Here is a 13283-nt window from a genome sequence, read left to right on the forward strand (position 1 = left end):
GCTGGCTGACCTCCGGAACAGGCCCTCGGTGCGGAGTCCTGCAGGGAGAAGAGCCTCCAGGCATCTCACGGGTCCTAGCACACTGGGCTTCCAGAAGATTCTATCACTCCCCCTGCCCACAGCTCAGCCCTTCTATGCAGGAGGGAATGCTGTCCTGCCCCCATCCCCCACCTTCACCCCTCAGCTCTCCATATCCCCAGCCCACCTGATCCCCAGAAAGGGACTCTGCCTCTGACCAGCTGTGTGACCTCGGAGAAAGTACTCAGCCTCTCTGAACCAAGCTGCCTTGTCTGTCTACAGAATAAGGCCACGGGCTCCTGTCTCCAAGGGCTGCAGAGAGGACAGGACAGTGATGCCCAGTGCCTGGCACCCAGGAGGCTGCCAGACACACTGCTTCCCTCAAGAACCTAGGGCTGCGCCGTCCAGCACGGTAGCCACTAGCTGCACGTGGGATTTACATTTAAATGTAATTAAAATTAAATAAAATGAAAATTCCATCCACTCAGTCACACAGGCCACATAGGAAGTGCCCTACTGGGCTGTTGCCACGGGGGTAGCAGCTACCATTTTGGACAGGGCAGAGAGAGAAGAGTCCCAGTTCTGCCGACACCGCTGCTAGAGCTGATTACATCAAAGCAGCAAGCTTGCCTCCGCCCTCAGCCTACAGAGGGTTTTCAGCACTCGCAACCGGCTCATGAAAGCAGCGACTCACGTTTCTTTAAGCCGGGGGGTTGGGGAGTTTGTACTTGCCCCCCAACGATGGCTGACACCGCTCCATCCTCCAGGGCTCAGTTCAGCCGTCACTTCAGGGAAGCCCCCGACACGGCCAACCCCCTAAGGCAGACCCCAGTTCTACCACGGACTCAGACCGTGGGCCCTGGGGAAGAAGCCACAGGGAAAGGCGCCCAGGCTGGGGAGGGCCCGCGGGGCCAGGCAAAGCCCTGGTGGGGACGGGGCAGGAAAGGAGGAGCTTCCACCGCAGCAAGACTTCCGGAGGCCCGGCCTTGACACGTGGACAGAAGAAAAGGCGATAGCGCGGGGTCTACTAGAGGACACTCCAAGTCTGTGTTTTTCTCTCTCCCCAGAGCCTGCACTTGGGGGTCTTGACACAGACCTGGTCACTGACAGGCTCGGTGGCGGAGCAGCTGCGTCCCGCAGGGTGAATAGACGATTCTGTCTCTTAAACAGCTTCCCAGCGTGCCCACTCTCTGCACCTAAACTGCCACTACCCTATCCAAGCCACCGTCATCTCTCCAGGTCCCCAGACCCCTTTCACCCACCCCCCAATCTCCTCCTTTCTAAAGCTGAGTGAGCTCCAGGTCCGACCAGCCACACCTCTGCATTGAGCCCTCCAGTGGCTGCCACCTGTCACAGGCGAGAGCTTCCCATGGTTGTCGTCACAGCCCTGTGCCGTCTGGCCACTGCCTCACTCCTGCCCGCTGCTACTGTCCCCATGTCCGCCCGGGCCCAGGCCTGGCCTGTGCTGCTCCCTGTGCCTGGCTGGCTGACCCTTCTCTTCTTTGTCGAGTGACCATCATAAGCAGAATTCTGAGATGGCCCCCCAGATCCCCGGCCCCTGGGAGCCAGGGGGACATACCTGGAGTCTCCCAGATACGCAGACACTAATCTAGGTGCTGCAGTGAAGTGGCTTTGCACACGCGATTCAGGTCTAAGCCAGCTGACCTTAAGATACAGAGATCTTGGGTGGGCCTGACCTGATCAGGCGAGTTTTCGAAGGGCCCAGATTCTTCCAGGGGACAGAGATTTGCAGCACAGGGCAGGGGGTCATGGGAGCCCTGCTCTGTTGGTGGCCGCGGGTTCGGGGGGACATGGCCTCTGGCTGCTGACCGAGGGCCCTGGCTGATAGCCCTGGAGGAAGCGGGGCTACAGCAGCAAAGCATGGGACCGGCCAGGAATCAGAACGAGCCTCGCCGTGGATTCTCCCCTGGAACCTCCAGAGGGAACCCGCCTGGCCAGCACCTTGAGTTCTGCCCACGAGACCCTGAGCAGAGAACCCAGCCCTGGTGTGCCAGGCTTCTGACCTGCAGAAACGGAGAGAATAAATCCACCTTGTGGCCGGGCGCAGTGGCTCACGCCTGTAATCCTAGCACTCTGGGAGGCCGAGGCGGGTGGATCGCTCAAGGTCAGGAGTTCGAGACCAGCCTGAGCAAGAACGAGACCCCGTCTCTACTAAAAATAGAAAGAAATGATCAGGACAACTAAAAAAGAAAAAAAAAAAAATATATATATATATATATAAATTAGCTGGGCATGGTGGCGCATGCCTATAGTCCTAGCTACTCGGGAGGCTGAGGCAGAAGGATCGCTTGAGCCCAGGAGTCTGAGGTTGCTGTGAGCTAGGCTGACACCACGGCACTCTAGCCCGGGCAACACAGCGAGACTCTGTCTCAAAATAAATAAATAAATCCACCTTGTTTAAGCTGCTAAATTTGTGCTAATTTGTTATGTGGCCAAGGAAATGGATACGGTGACCTCCCACCCGAGGGTCAGAGCTTGGGTCTCCCTGGCGTCTGTGACCAGCTTCTCTCTGGCCGCGTGAGATGTGTTGTCACGGTTATAGCTTCACGGAGAACATGATGGGGAAAATCTCTTGGTACCAGAGCGTGAGAGCCCAGAAGGCAGGGACTGGGCCTCGGCCAGGGCTGGGTGCCAGGGTGTGTGGCCAGTGAATAAATGTCTAGTTCATGTATTCACTCAACAAACACATACTGAGTTCCTACTCTGGGCTGGTTTGTTTTTAACGATAAACAAATTGTGTCCAGAGAGAGAGACTCCCTCTCACAGTGTCTGGTTTTCAGTCTTGAGGCACCACCTGAAATACACACAGAATGGGAAACCTGCCAATGGTGGCCGGTCACAGTGGAGACGGCTCCAAACAACAATCACAGACCCCCGGCCGGAGGGAACGTTTTATGATCAGAACACGCCACCCCTGGCGCACGCGGGTATCGCCCACAGCGCCCCGCGGCAGCAGTTCTCACTTCTCATCTGACGCCCACCCGTCCACTCTGCAGCGTCCTGGCTGGAGACCACCGGCCCTGCCAGGGCGCCTGCACCTGCAGGGACAGGCCAGCCCTCCCTGGTCCCCGCTCCTCCCGGGGAACCACTTCCTCCCATTAGAGTAAAAGCAGCCTCCACGCACCTTCTCTGTGGCCCTGAGTTCTGACCTCAGGAACCTCGGAGAGGCCACAAAGCTCGCCTCTCTCCGAGTCCCTGACCTCACCCACCCCACTGGCGACGGCGCCTGCAAACCAAAGTCCATCGAGCCAGCGGAGCTGCCATGGAGGATGCTGCCTACAGACCAGCGCTGTCTGAAGTGCTTTGCACGCATTGCCTCGTTTAGGCCTCGCAACCACCCTGTGGGTCAAGTGCTATTATTAACCCCACTGGATAGGTGAGGGAAGCAGGCCCAGAGAGGGCAGGAACTGGCCCAAGGTCACACAGCTAGCACATGGGGAAGCCAGGATTCAAACCCAGACCATCTGAGGCCAGAGCCCACACCTAGAGCCACAGGGCCCACGCCCCCTCCCTTCCTGGTCACACCCCCTGGATGGGTTTCAGCTCCTCCAAGTCCCTGGCCTGCGGGGGCACTCAGGATCCACCACAGACCTCCCAGGGAGGGACACCCAGCAGCCCTAAGGTCCCTTGGCTGGAGCCAGCTCGCTCTTACCTTTCTCTCTCAGGTATGTCACCGTGGACCTCAGCACAGGGGGGATGAGTTCGCCGTGATTTTTGTCTCTGAGGCTGAGGGGAGAGAAAGCAAGCAAGTTTTTACCTGGGCGTGCTGAGCACAAGCACAGGCTCTGGCCCTCCCCATGCCCTGTGAAAACACAGGACCAGGGAGCTGTCCCGGGAGAGAGAGACGCAGCCTCGGCCCTCAGGAAGTAGGAAGTCTGGTGGCCAAAAGAGAGGCCAGAATAATAAATGATAGTGTAGTATTTGAGAACTCCATCAGAGGGATACAGGGAAGACCAGGGGGTTGGGGAGGCTTCTCTAGAGGGGAACTTCAGAGCTGGGTTTTGAGGGATGAGTAGGAGCCTGCCAGAGGACAAAAGAGAGAAGGGCATTCCAAACAGGGAAACACATGGGGGAAGGTTTTGGCTGTGCGAGCAGAACCAGCAGCTCTGGGCTGCATGCTGACTCAGTTAGAAAACATACTCGTAAAAACCCAGTACGGTACCTCGGACAGGTTAACACTCCGTCTCTCGTTGTGCTATTTTTAGATAGAAATTCAGATAAAGAAACTTCAGTTCCTACTTAACGTGTTTTTCTCTTTCCTCGTCTGCTGAGTTTTCTGTCCCTGCAACAGCACATTTGAGAGACCATGCTGGACAGGGCAAGTAGCTCTGAAGTCACACACACCTGGCTGAAGTCCTGCTCTGCCACTTTCTAGCTGAAAAGAATGTGAGTTTTGTTATTCTTAGGCAGTGTGTTCCTTAAATGTCAGTCCAGTTAATTTGGTTGTGTTATTCGGGTTTTCTAAAGACCACTGATTTTCTGTCTACTTGAAGTCTCCTGTTAAAACTGCATGTTTGTCTATTTCTCCTTTCAGTTCTACCACCTTTTTCTTCATGTATTTTAACTCTGTCACTAGTGCATAAATTTACAGGAGTATCGTGTCTTCTTTAACATTATGAAATGACTCTCGGTACCTGGTCTCATTCCTTGTTCTGAAGTCTACTTTGTCTGATACTAATACAGCCGCTCCAGTCTCCTTTTGGTTGGTGGCTGCATGGTATAGCTTTTTCTATTCTTTTACCTTATAGTATCTATTATGTTTTCATATTTTAAACATCAGTAATGTCTTCCTTTTTAAAATCCAATCTGAGAACCTCTGTCTTTTAATTGGAATGTTTAGGCCACTTAGATTTAATATAATTACCAATATGGCTAAGTTTAAGTCTACCATCTTGCTATTTGTTCTATGTTTCCTTTTTCTTCTTTTCTTGACTTTGTTTTGCTGGTTAATAGAGTATTTTTTAAATTCCATTTTATTCCCCTATTAATGTATTAAACGTATCTTTTTATTTGCGATGGCCCTAGTTTTACATTACACATGTTTAATGTAATATAGTCTACTTTAAAATATTATACTACTTTACCTATAGTATAAAAGCCTCACGACAGTATGTTTCCATTCCCCCATCCCATCCTTTGTGTTCTTAAATCATATACTATCCAATACTCCACCATGTTTTAAGCCTCATGCTACTTTATTATTTTTGCTTAAAAAGTCAACTTACTTTCAAAGGTATTCTTAAAATGAGAAAATAAATTTATTTTCTGTTTACTCATGTTTACCGTTTCCAGCCTTCTTCATTCCTTTGTGAGCTCCAACTTCCCATTTGGCATTATATCCCCTCGCTCTGTAGCGCTTCCCTTAACATTTCTCAGAGTGTAGGTGTGCCGAAAATAAATTCTCTCAGCTTTTGTTCATCTCAAAGTTTTTACTTGACATTCATTTTTGAAAAATTTTTGCCACGTATATAATTTTAGATTGAGAAATGTAGATATTTTTTCAGTAAAGAGATATTGTTCCAATAACAGGTAGTTTCCACCCTTCCAATAAGAAATCTTCTATAACTCTTATCTTTGTTCCTCTATATGTAGTACCTTTTTTCCTCTATTCTTAAAATTTTCTTTGTCACCGATAGTAAGAGATTTGGTTATGATGTGCCTTGGTATAGCTTTCTTCACATTCCTCATGCTAGTGGTTCATTAAGGTCATTGATCTGTGAGTTTGTTGTTTCCATCAAATTTAGAAAAATTTTGGCTATTATTTATTCAAATATTTGTCTGCCTTCTCCTCCTTTCTTGGGCTCCAACTATATAAGGCTATTTAATATTGTGCCACGGGTTAGTCTGTGTGTGTTTCATTGTGGACAATTTCTATGACTGTCTTCAGGTTGACTCATCTTTTCTTTTGTAACGCCTAATCTGCTGTTAATGCTATCCAATGTACTTTTCATTTTAAAAATTATACTTTTCATCTGTAGATGTTCCATTCGGATTCCTTTTAAAATATGTCTTCATCGTGTTCATATTTTCTTCAGGTTTCTTGAACACAAGGACCACATTTATAATTGCTATTTTAATGACCTTGTTTGCTAATCACATCATCCTGGTCATTTCTGGGTCTGTTTCTACTGATTGATTTTTCTCCTGGCTAGGATCACATTTTCCTGCTTCTGTGCATGCCTTCCAAGTTTTCTTTGGGAATTTTTTACATCGTTGGTTACTGGATTTTACTGTATTGCTTTGAACGAAGATGAACTTTGTTCTATCTTGCATTAAGTCATTCAGAAACAGGCATATTCCTTCAAGGATTGCTTTTACTTTTGTTAAGGAAAATCTGGAACAGTCTTTAGCCCAGGGCTAATTTAGCTCCACCGCTAAGGTGATGCCCTTCTCAGGACTCCATCCAATGCCCTGACTAGTAAGAAGTCTTTGTGCTCCAGATGGGGGAACCATTCGCAGCCCTGTGTGATCTCTGGATGACTTTCTGAGCTGCTATTTTCCAGGGCTTCTTTTCATTTCCTCTCCCACAGGAACCGTATAAACAGACCAGCACTCAGCCAGAGGCTCGAGGGGAACCTTCTGCAGACCTTGGAGTTCCCTCCTCTCTGGAACTCTGTCCCACAAGCGTTGGCCACCGTGGCCTCCTCCGACTCTGAACTTTATTTCTCAATTCTGCAAGACAGCCGGAGTCTGCGGGGTGGCTTCTCCCCCGCTCTGCAGCCTGGAGACTCGGCCGTGAGCTGGAGCGACTGCGGGGCTCACTCTGTTTCCTTCCCCTCGGGAGTCACAGTGCTCTGCTGTTGTCCAATGTCTGAAAAATCTTTGCTTCTCTGGTTGAAGGGAAAACAGCAAATCTGTTCCCTGTTACTCTACCAGGGCAAGAAGCAGAAGTCACTGATCTATTCTTGAAGGGTTTCTGGAGGTAGGCTCGTGGCTGGTCACCGTCCCTGCTACCTTCCAGCCTTCCTGGGTCTCGTTCTGCCCCATCACCGAGTGGGGCAGACATGTGGGGTTGGGAAGGGGGCAGGTTCAACTTCCCCTCCAATTCTCCAACCCAGGTATGGACTTCAGCGTCTTCCCTTGGTTCCCCAAGAACAGCCCGAAGTTCAGTTATTCCCATCTTTACTGGAAAAGTCAATCACCCAACATAAACTCTCAGCATCACTCCTGGCTAAACGTCCTTCCACTTGATTCCACTGAGTCCTGGGATATGTGGGCAAGACAGATGGTGATCACCCCAGTTTCACAGACAGGGGAAAGGGGCCCAGAGAGAGGAACGGTTCTGTGCCTGCCCGACAGCAGCAAACACAAATCTCATCTGGGGTCAAAAGCATTCTATTTGATCTCACCCAGCTCATTCGCATTAAACTTGACACAAGAATTTTGACTGAAACGGCCCTAAGGTGCTGCTTTTCTCTTTTGCCACGAGAGCTCCTGACATGCCCCGGCCTCACCAACCGCCTCACGAGCCCCAGCTCAGAGGCTCCATAGAACCCCTGGGGGCCCCCCAAGGTCACAGGGCCAGGCTCCCGCCTGCCAGGGCCAGCCCTCCCACCTTCCAGCTGATGACTCAACAGTGTTTACCTACCACAAACTGACCAGGTCTGAGCCCCAGGAATTTTAGGGTTAGGGTTAGGGTTAGTGTTAGGGATGTTCCCCTCACCTCCAGCCCTATCCCCCTTACAGGAGGCTGGGGAGCCCTATGGGGGAGGCACTGAGCACAGGAGAGGGTGTCTTCTAGGAGGTGAGGGAGGGTCTGATGGGGGAGAAGGAGGTGTCCCCTTCCCACCTGGAGCCTCTAAGTTCTGGGGCAGGAAGTACTAGCGCTGAAGTGTGGCTGTGACCCCCGCACGACAAAGGGCTGTTTGTTACGCAGCATAACTAGCAAAAGCTGACTGATACACACTGGCTTCAGGCTTTACGAAGCACATAAGAGTGATTCCACAATAACCAAAAACTTTAAAAATTGGTCACATTCTTTGATCCTGTAAATCCACACCTAGGAATCCATCCCACCCGCCGTTGCAGGAACCTCTGTGCTGGAAGCCCCAAGCTACCCGTGAGAAGCACAGCCACTCAGAGCACGTGGGGCTGGGGATGCCACATGCAGCAAGCTGGCCCACGGTCCCTGCTGAGCCCAGAAGGCGCCAGGAACAAGTGGCAGTGTCTTGGACCCTGGCGACCAGCCTGCCCACCAGCCAGACACCACCTACTGACCTCCGCCAACGCCACACAGGGCAAATGTGCCTGGTGAGTTCTGCCCAAATTCCAGATCCACAAAAATCATGAGACATAACATGGTGGGTGGTTGACGCTGCCAAGCGCTGGGGAATTTGGGAAGTGGTGAGAAAACACCGGAAGACACGGTTGTGAAGGACAGAGCCAGACTCACACCGTCAGTCTGAGCATGGACCCTTGCTCTATCCGTACGCTACTAATATTTCATTCCCAAATTTCATCAGCCCAAATCAGAGATCAGACGTGGATACTGGGAGAGGCCACGTGACCGGCTCAGGGTACCCCAGTGGGAGGGGCCCTGCTGGGCGACAGGTGCAGCCCGGACTTCAATCTCTGCTCTTTCTGCAGCCATCCACGGCTGCCTGAGAACATTTCTACGCTGGGTGATTTATCAGGGGGACGTGGTATCAAATGTGCTTTGAGTTTTATTCCAGGATTTACAGAGGAATCGGAAACACCTGGTCCACTTAAGCAACGATTAAAACTTCGTCAGCGGCCATGACAAGACTCCTGCACGTCCTGATCTCCCCGTGTGGTTTGGGTTCAAGTAATTTTCCTCTTGCCGGAGTTTTACCCTCAGGACACTGAGCAACAATTCAGTCCCCAAAGGGCCGGCACTGCCTTCAGGAGGTCCTGCCGCTGCAAGAATGTGGACCCGCCTCGCCCCACTCCTTCCCCATCAGGTTTCCTATTTGACGACTCTGCGAGGGGTGGGGGTGTCCCTGGGGAGGGAGGACTGTGGCAGGCAGATCTCCCAGGATGCACTAAAGCTGCTCTGTTCCTCCCCTCTGCCACTGCAGGAACCAGACCTGCTCAAGTCCTCGCCCTGCCTGCCCCTAGGAGCTGGGTCACTGTCAGAAGGCTTTGTTGGGCTGTAAGCCAATAGTAATGACAATTAAAATCATTCTAATGCTGGGGCCAGCCCAGCAGAGATGGTGATCCATGTCACAGATGCACAAACAGGCCGAGCGAGGTGCTGCGACTTGCCCAACATCACGCAGCCGGAGCACCTGTGTCTGCCGATCCCAAAGCCCGGGAGGTTCCTGTTCCCGGGGAGGGCCCCAGCTGAGTGCCACTGAGCAGGCTGAGCAACAGGGAGCTACAACTGGGACCCACTGCTAAAAGACCCCTTTGCCTACTGCTCAGCCTATGTTTTGTCTTTCAAAAGCAGACTTTCAGAGCAGCAGAGGCCTTTAAAATCAGCCAGCCCAGCCTCCCCAAGACAGATGAGAAAACCGAGGTCCCAAGGGGAAGGAACCACTCAGAGCCGCAGCTCCCCAGCCAAGCACGTGTTCCGCTGCCTGTGCATTTAAAGAGCACCAACATCTCATTGGTGCCTCTCGCAGCCAGCCGCAGAACCGGGGCCCTGGCATGAAATTACTACTCTTGACAGAGCAGAAACCCGCAATTTGGATTTCTCCTCCCCTGCCCGTCCCCTGCTTGCTGGCTCAGAGGGAGGCTTGCTCGATGCACCGAGAGTCAGTGCAGAGAATAACAATTACCCCAGGGACTCTGGGTGGCAGATGTGTTTCTCCTGGCAGTGGGGGGAGATGCCTTGGCAGTGGCGAATCCTATCACACCCCACCCCTCCTGTGCAACTCAACCTGTGCAGGTCAGGGTCAGGGTCAGGTCTCAGGAAGGACGCACGCACTATACTCAATTCACACCCTGAACTAAAGCTCTGAGGTACACACTGGGCAGGAGGACGCTTGGGCACAGAACACGATGTCTTGGTCAGCACGACGCGTTCTGTGGCCAGTGGGTCCCGCCTGGCGCTTGGACAGCCGTCTGCCCACCAAAGAGCTCTGGGGATTGTCAGCATGTAATTCTAGGTTGTGCCCCTCCCCTTGGGAGATGTGCTTAGAGTAATCCAGAGCATGTTCTTTCCCTGGTTTTGCACGGAAGCAACGCACAAATAAGGGGAGACTGTGGCTCTGGAGGTGGGGGAGGGGAGGCCGTCCTGAAGTTACAGGGACGGTGGGGAGTGCTGAGCAGACCTGCTCGCTGGGCACCCCAGCTTTGCACCCCTCTGAGAGGGCCACATGTCTTCTAAATGCAAACGTCCCCTCCCAACGTCTGAAACGGGATGAAGGGCTGCAGCCCGCGTCATTGGCCTGCAAAGTTCTCAGCCAGAGTCAGCCAGAGAGGTCCTGGACACCAGAGAACTGGGCGGTGCCTATGGATGATCGTAGTGACCACTGTGCGCCACGCAGATACTAAGCCCATTGGCCACATCATCGTGCCCTCGTTTTATAGAGGATGAAACTGAGGCACAGAGAGGCAAATTATTTTATCTGGAGCCACACAGCCTAGGGTTGGCCGGAGCCAGGGTTCCAGTTGAAATCTGACTCATTGCACCTAGGTTCAAAAGGAACAAACCACAACCTTGTATTGAGAGTTGGGGGTTTGCTGTGTGTGTGGGGGGGGGGGCTGCTGAGAGGTGACAGGTGGCCACAAGGCTCCAAAATGCTGCAGTCCCACATCTGCACGGCTGGGCCCTTCAGCGGCAAGTGGGCAATAAGCAACCGTGTGGCATCGTTAACTCGGCCCATGCCCAAAGCTCCAGCGGGGTGGGGGCTCGGGCAAGTCAGGCTGGCACCCATGGCTCAGAACCGGAGCCTACGGGAGGCCATTCCCCACCCGGAGGATGATCGGGAAGAGCAGGATGGCAAAAGTTGGCTCCCTGGACAGTCACACGGCACCGGAGACCAGACACAAGCGGATCCCAAGCACACAGAGAAAAAGAGGACAGAAAGGCAGACACCTGTCATCTCCTCCCTGGCAAAAGTGGGCCCTGCTGGTGCAGCTAAAACCTTGGTTCTGGGAGATAAACAGAAAGTGGAAGGGCCACACGGTCCTGCTCGCTAATAAGCAGCCCAGTGAAGCCGGGAGTGGTGGCTCACACCTGTCATCGGGAAGCTGAGGTGGGAGGGTTGCTTGAGGCCAGGAGTTCGAGACCAGCCTGGGCAACATAGTGAGACCCTATCTCTACAAAACATAAAAATAAAATAAAAAATTAAAAAATAAGCAGCCCAAGGGTATCCCCAAATCTGTCACCATCAGATCATGTTTTCTCCAGTGGGGAAGAAAGCAGAAGGGCGGAAGGGGGACGACACCCAAATATCGTATTTACCCAAGAGTTTGCAAGTCCCACAGTCATTTTTTTTTTTTTACTCCCACCTATGAACCCTCTCATCTCCATGTGAAGAAATAAAAAGCACAGGGAAAGGTAATTGCACGGGTAAATAGAAAAGAGTATAAATGTATTATTGTTTGTAACTCTTTCCTCCCCCCTCCTACTTGAAAAAGGCCACCGCATAGAGCAAGAATTATAAATGTGTGTTACGGGACACAAAATAAAAATGTAATCTGAAGCCAGGCACAGTGGTGCACACCTGTAGTCCCAGCCACTTGCTGAGGCAGGAGGATGGCTTGAGCCCAAGAGTTAGGGGCCAGTCTGGGCAACACAGTAAGATCCTGTCTCTACAAAAATAAAATAAAATAATTTGTAAATAAAATAATGGTATAAAGGAGGGGAGAAGGAATGAAGCAAAGTGTTTATATGTTATTGAAATGAAGTCGTTATTAATCAGAACTAGATTGTTATAAATTAAGATGTTAATTCTAATCCCTAGGGCAGCTACTAAGAAAATACTTTTAACACACTGACTGCCACACTAGAAAAAAAATTTTTCCTTAGGGCCACGGTGTTTTATTACAAAAGTAGAATAAAAACTTCGGAAACAAAACATTCATTTCTAATTTCATGAAAAATTTACTTTTGTATTGTTTTCTGTGCGTGAGTTACATGCAATTTGAAAAATAGTTCACGTAGTTCCCAAGATAAAGAGACGTGTAAGTTACATATGCTTTACAAGGCCCCAGGCTCAAAACTAGCTTGAGTTAAATATTAATACAACTCACATGGCAGTTAATATGTTAAAAATATATAGTAAAAGAAACAAAAAATTAAAATGGTACATTAGAAAGTATTTAACACAAACAAAAGTAGTAATGGAGGAATAAAGGAACAAAAAACCATTAGGACATACAGAAAACAAATGGCAAAATGGCAGATGTAACTCCGACATTACCAGTAATCACAATAAATATAAATGGATTAAACAGTCCAATCAAAAAGGTGGAATGAGGCTGGGCACGGTGGCTCACGCCTGTAATCCTAGCACTCTGGGAGGCTGAGGGGGGTGGATTGTTTGAGCTCCGGAGTTCGAAACCAGCCTGAGCAAGAGCGAGACCCCGTCTCTACTAAAAATAGGAAGAAATTAATCAGACAACTAAAAATATATAGGAAAAAAAAAAAAAAACTAGCCGGGCATGGTGGCGCATGCCTGTAGTCCCAGCTACTCGGAAGGCTGAGGCAGAAGGATCACTTGAGCCCAGGAGTTTGAGGTTGCTGTGACCTAGGCTGACGCCATGGCACTCACTCTAGCCCGGGCAAAAGAGTGAGACTCTGTCTCCAAAAAAAAAAAAAAAAAAGGTGGAATGAGGGAAAAACATGATCTAATTATATGCTGTCTACAAGAGACACACTTTAGATTAAAAGACACAAATAGGCTGAAAGCAAAGTGGTAAAAAAGATACATCATGTAAATAGTAACTAAAAAGAGCTGGATTGGCTATGCTAATATCAGAAAAAATTGACTTTTGCACAAAAATTGTTACTAGTGACAAAGAAGAACATTTTTTATCATCCTAAAGGGTTCATAAAAATTATAAACATTTATGCACCTAATAGAGCCCCAAAACATATGAAGTAAAAATAGAATTAAGGGAGAAATAAACAATTTAAAAATAATAGTTGGAGACTTCAATCCCCCACTTCCAATAATGACTGGAACAACTAGGCAGTAAATCAACAAACAAACAGAAGACTGAACAACACAAAAACCAACTAGACTTCACTGACACTTTAGAACATTCCACCCAACAGAACGTACATTCTTCTCAGTGTCCATGGAATATTCTCTAGGATAGACCATATGTTA

The 13283-nt window shown here is 50.1% G+C and overlaps 1 protein-coding gene across 1 annotated transcript in view; it reads right to left on the reverse strand.

Moving 5' to 3' along the window:
- ARHGAP8 (Rho GTPase activating protein 8) overlaps nucleotides 1-13283 on the reverse strand; it is a 134869-nt gene that overhangs the window by 24512 nt on the left and 97074 nt on the right. The window contains exons 8-9 of the mRNA XM_012659783.1: nucleotides 3692-3765; nucleotides 1-38 (exon numbers count right to left, since the gene is read on the reverse strand). Coding sequence (XP_012515237.1) covers nucleotides 1-38; nucleotides 3692-3765 — 112 coding nt within the window. The remainder of the gene's footprint in view (nucleotides 39-3691; nucleotides 3766-13283) is intronic.

This window comes from Propithecus coquereli, unplaced genomic scaffold, assembly GCF_000956105.1.
Source record: "Propithecus coquereli isolate 6110/MARCELLA unplaced genomic scaffold, Pcoq_1.0 Scaffold633, whole genome shotgun sequence".
Classification (NCBI taxonomy): domain Eukaryota; kingdom Metazoa; phylum Chordata; class Mammalia; order Primates; family Indriidae; genus Propithecus; species Propithecus coquereli.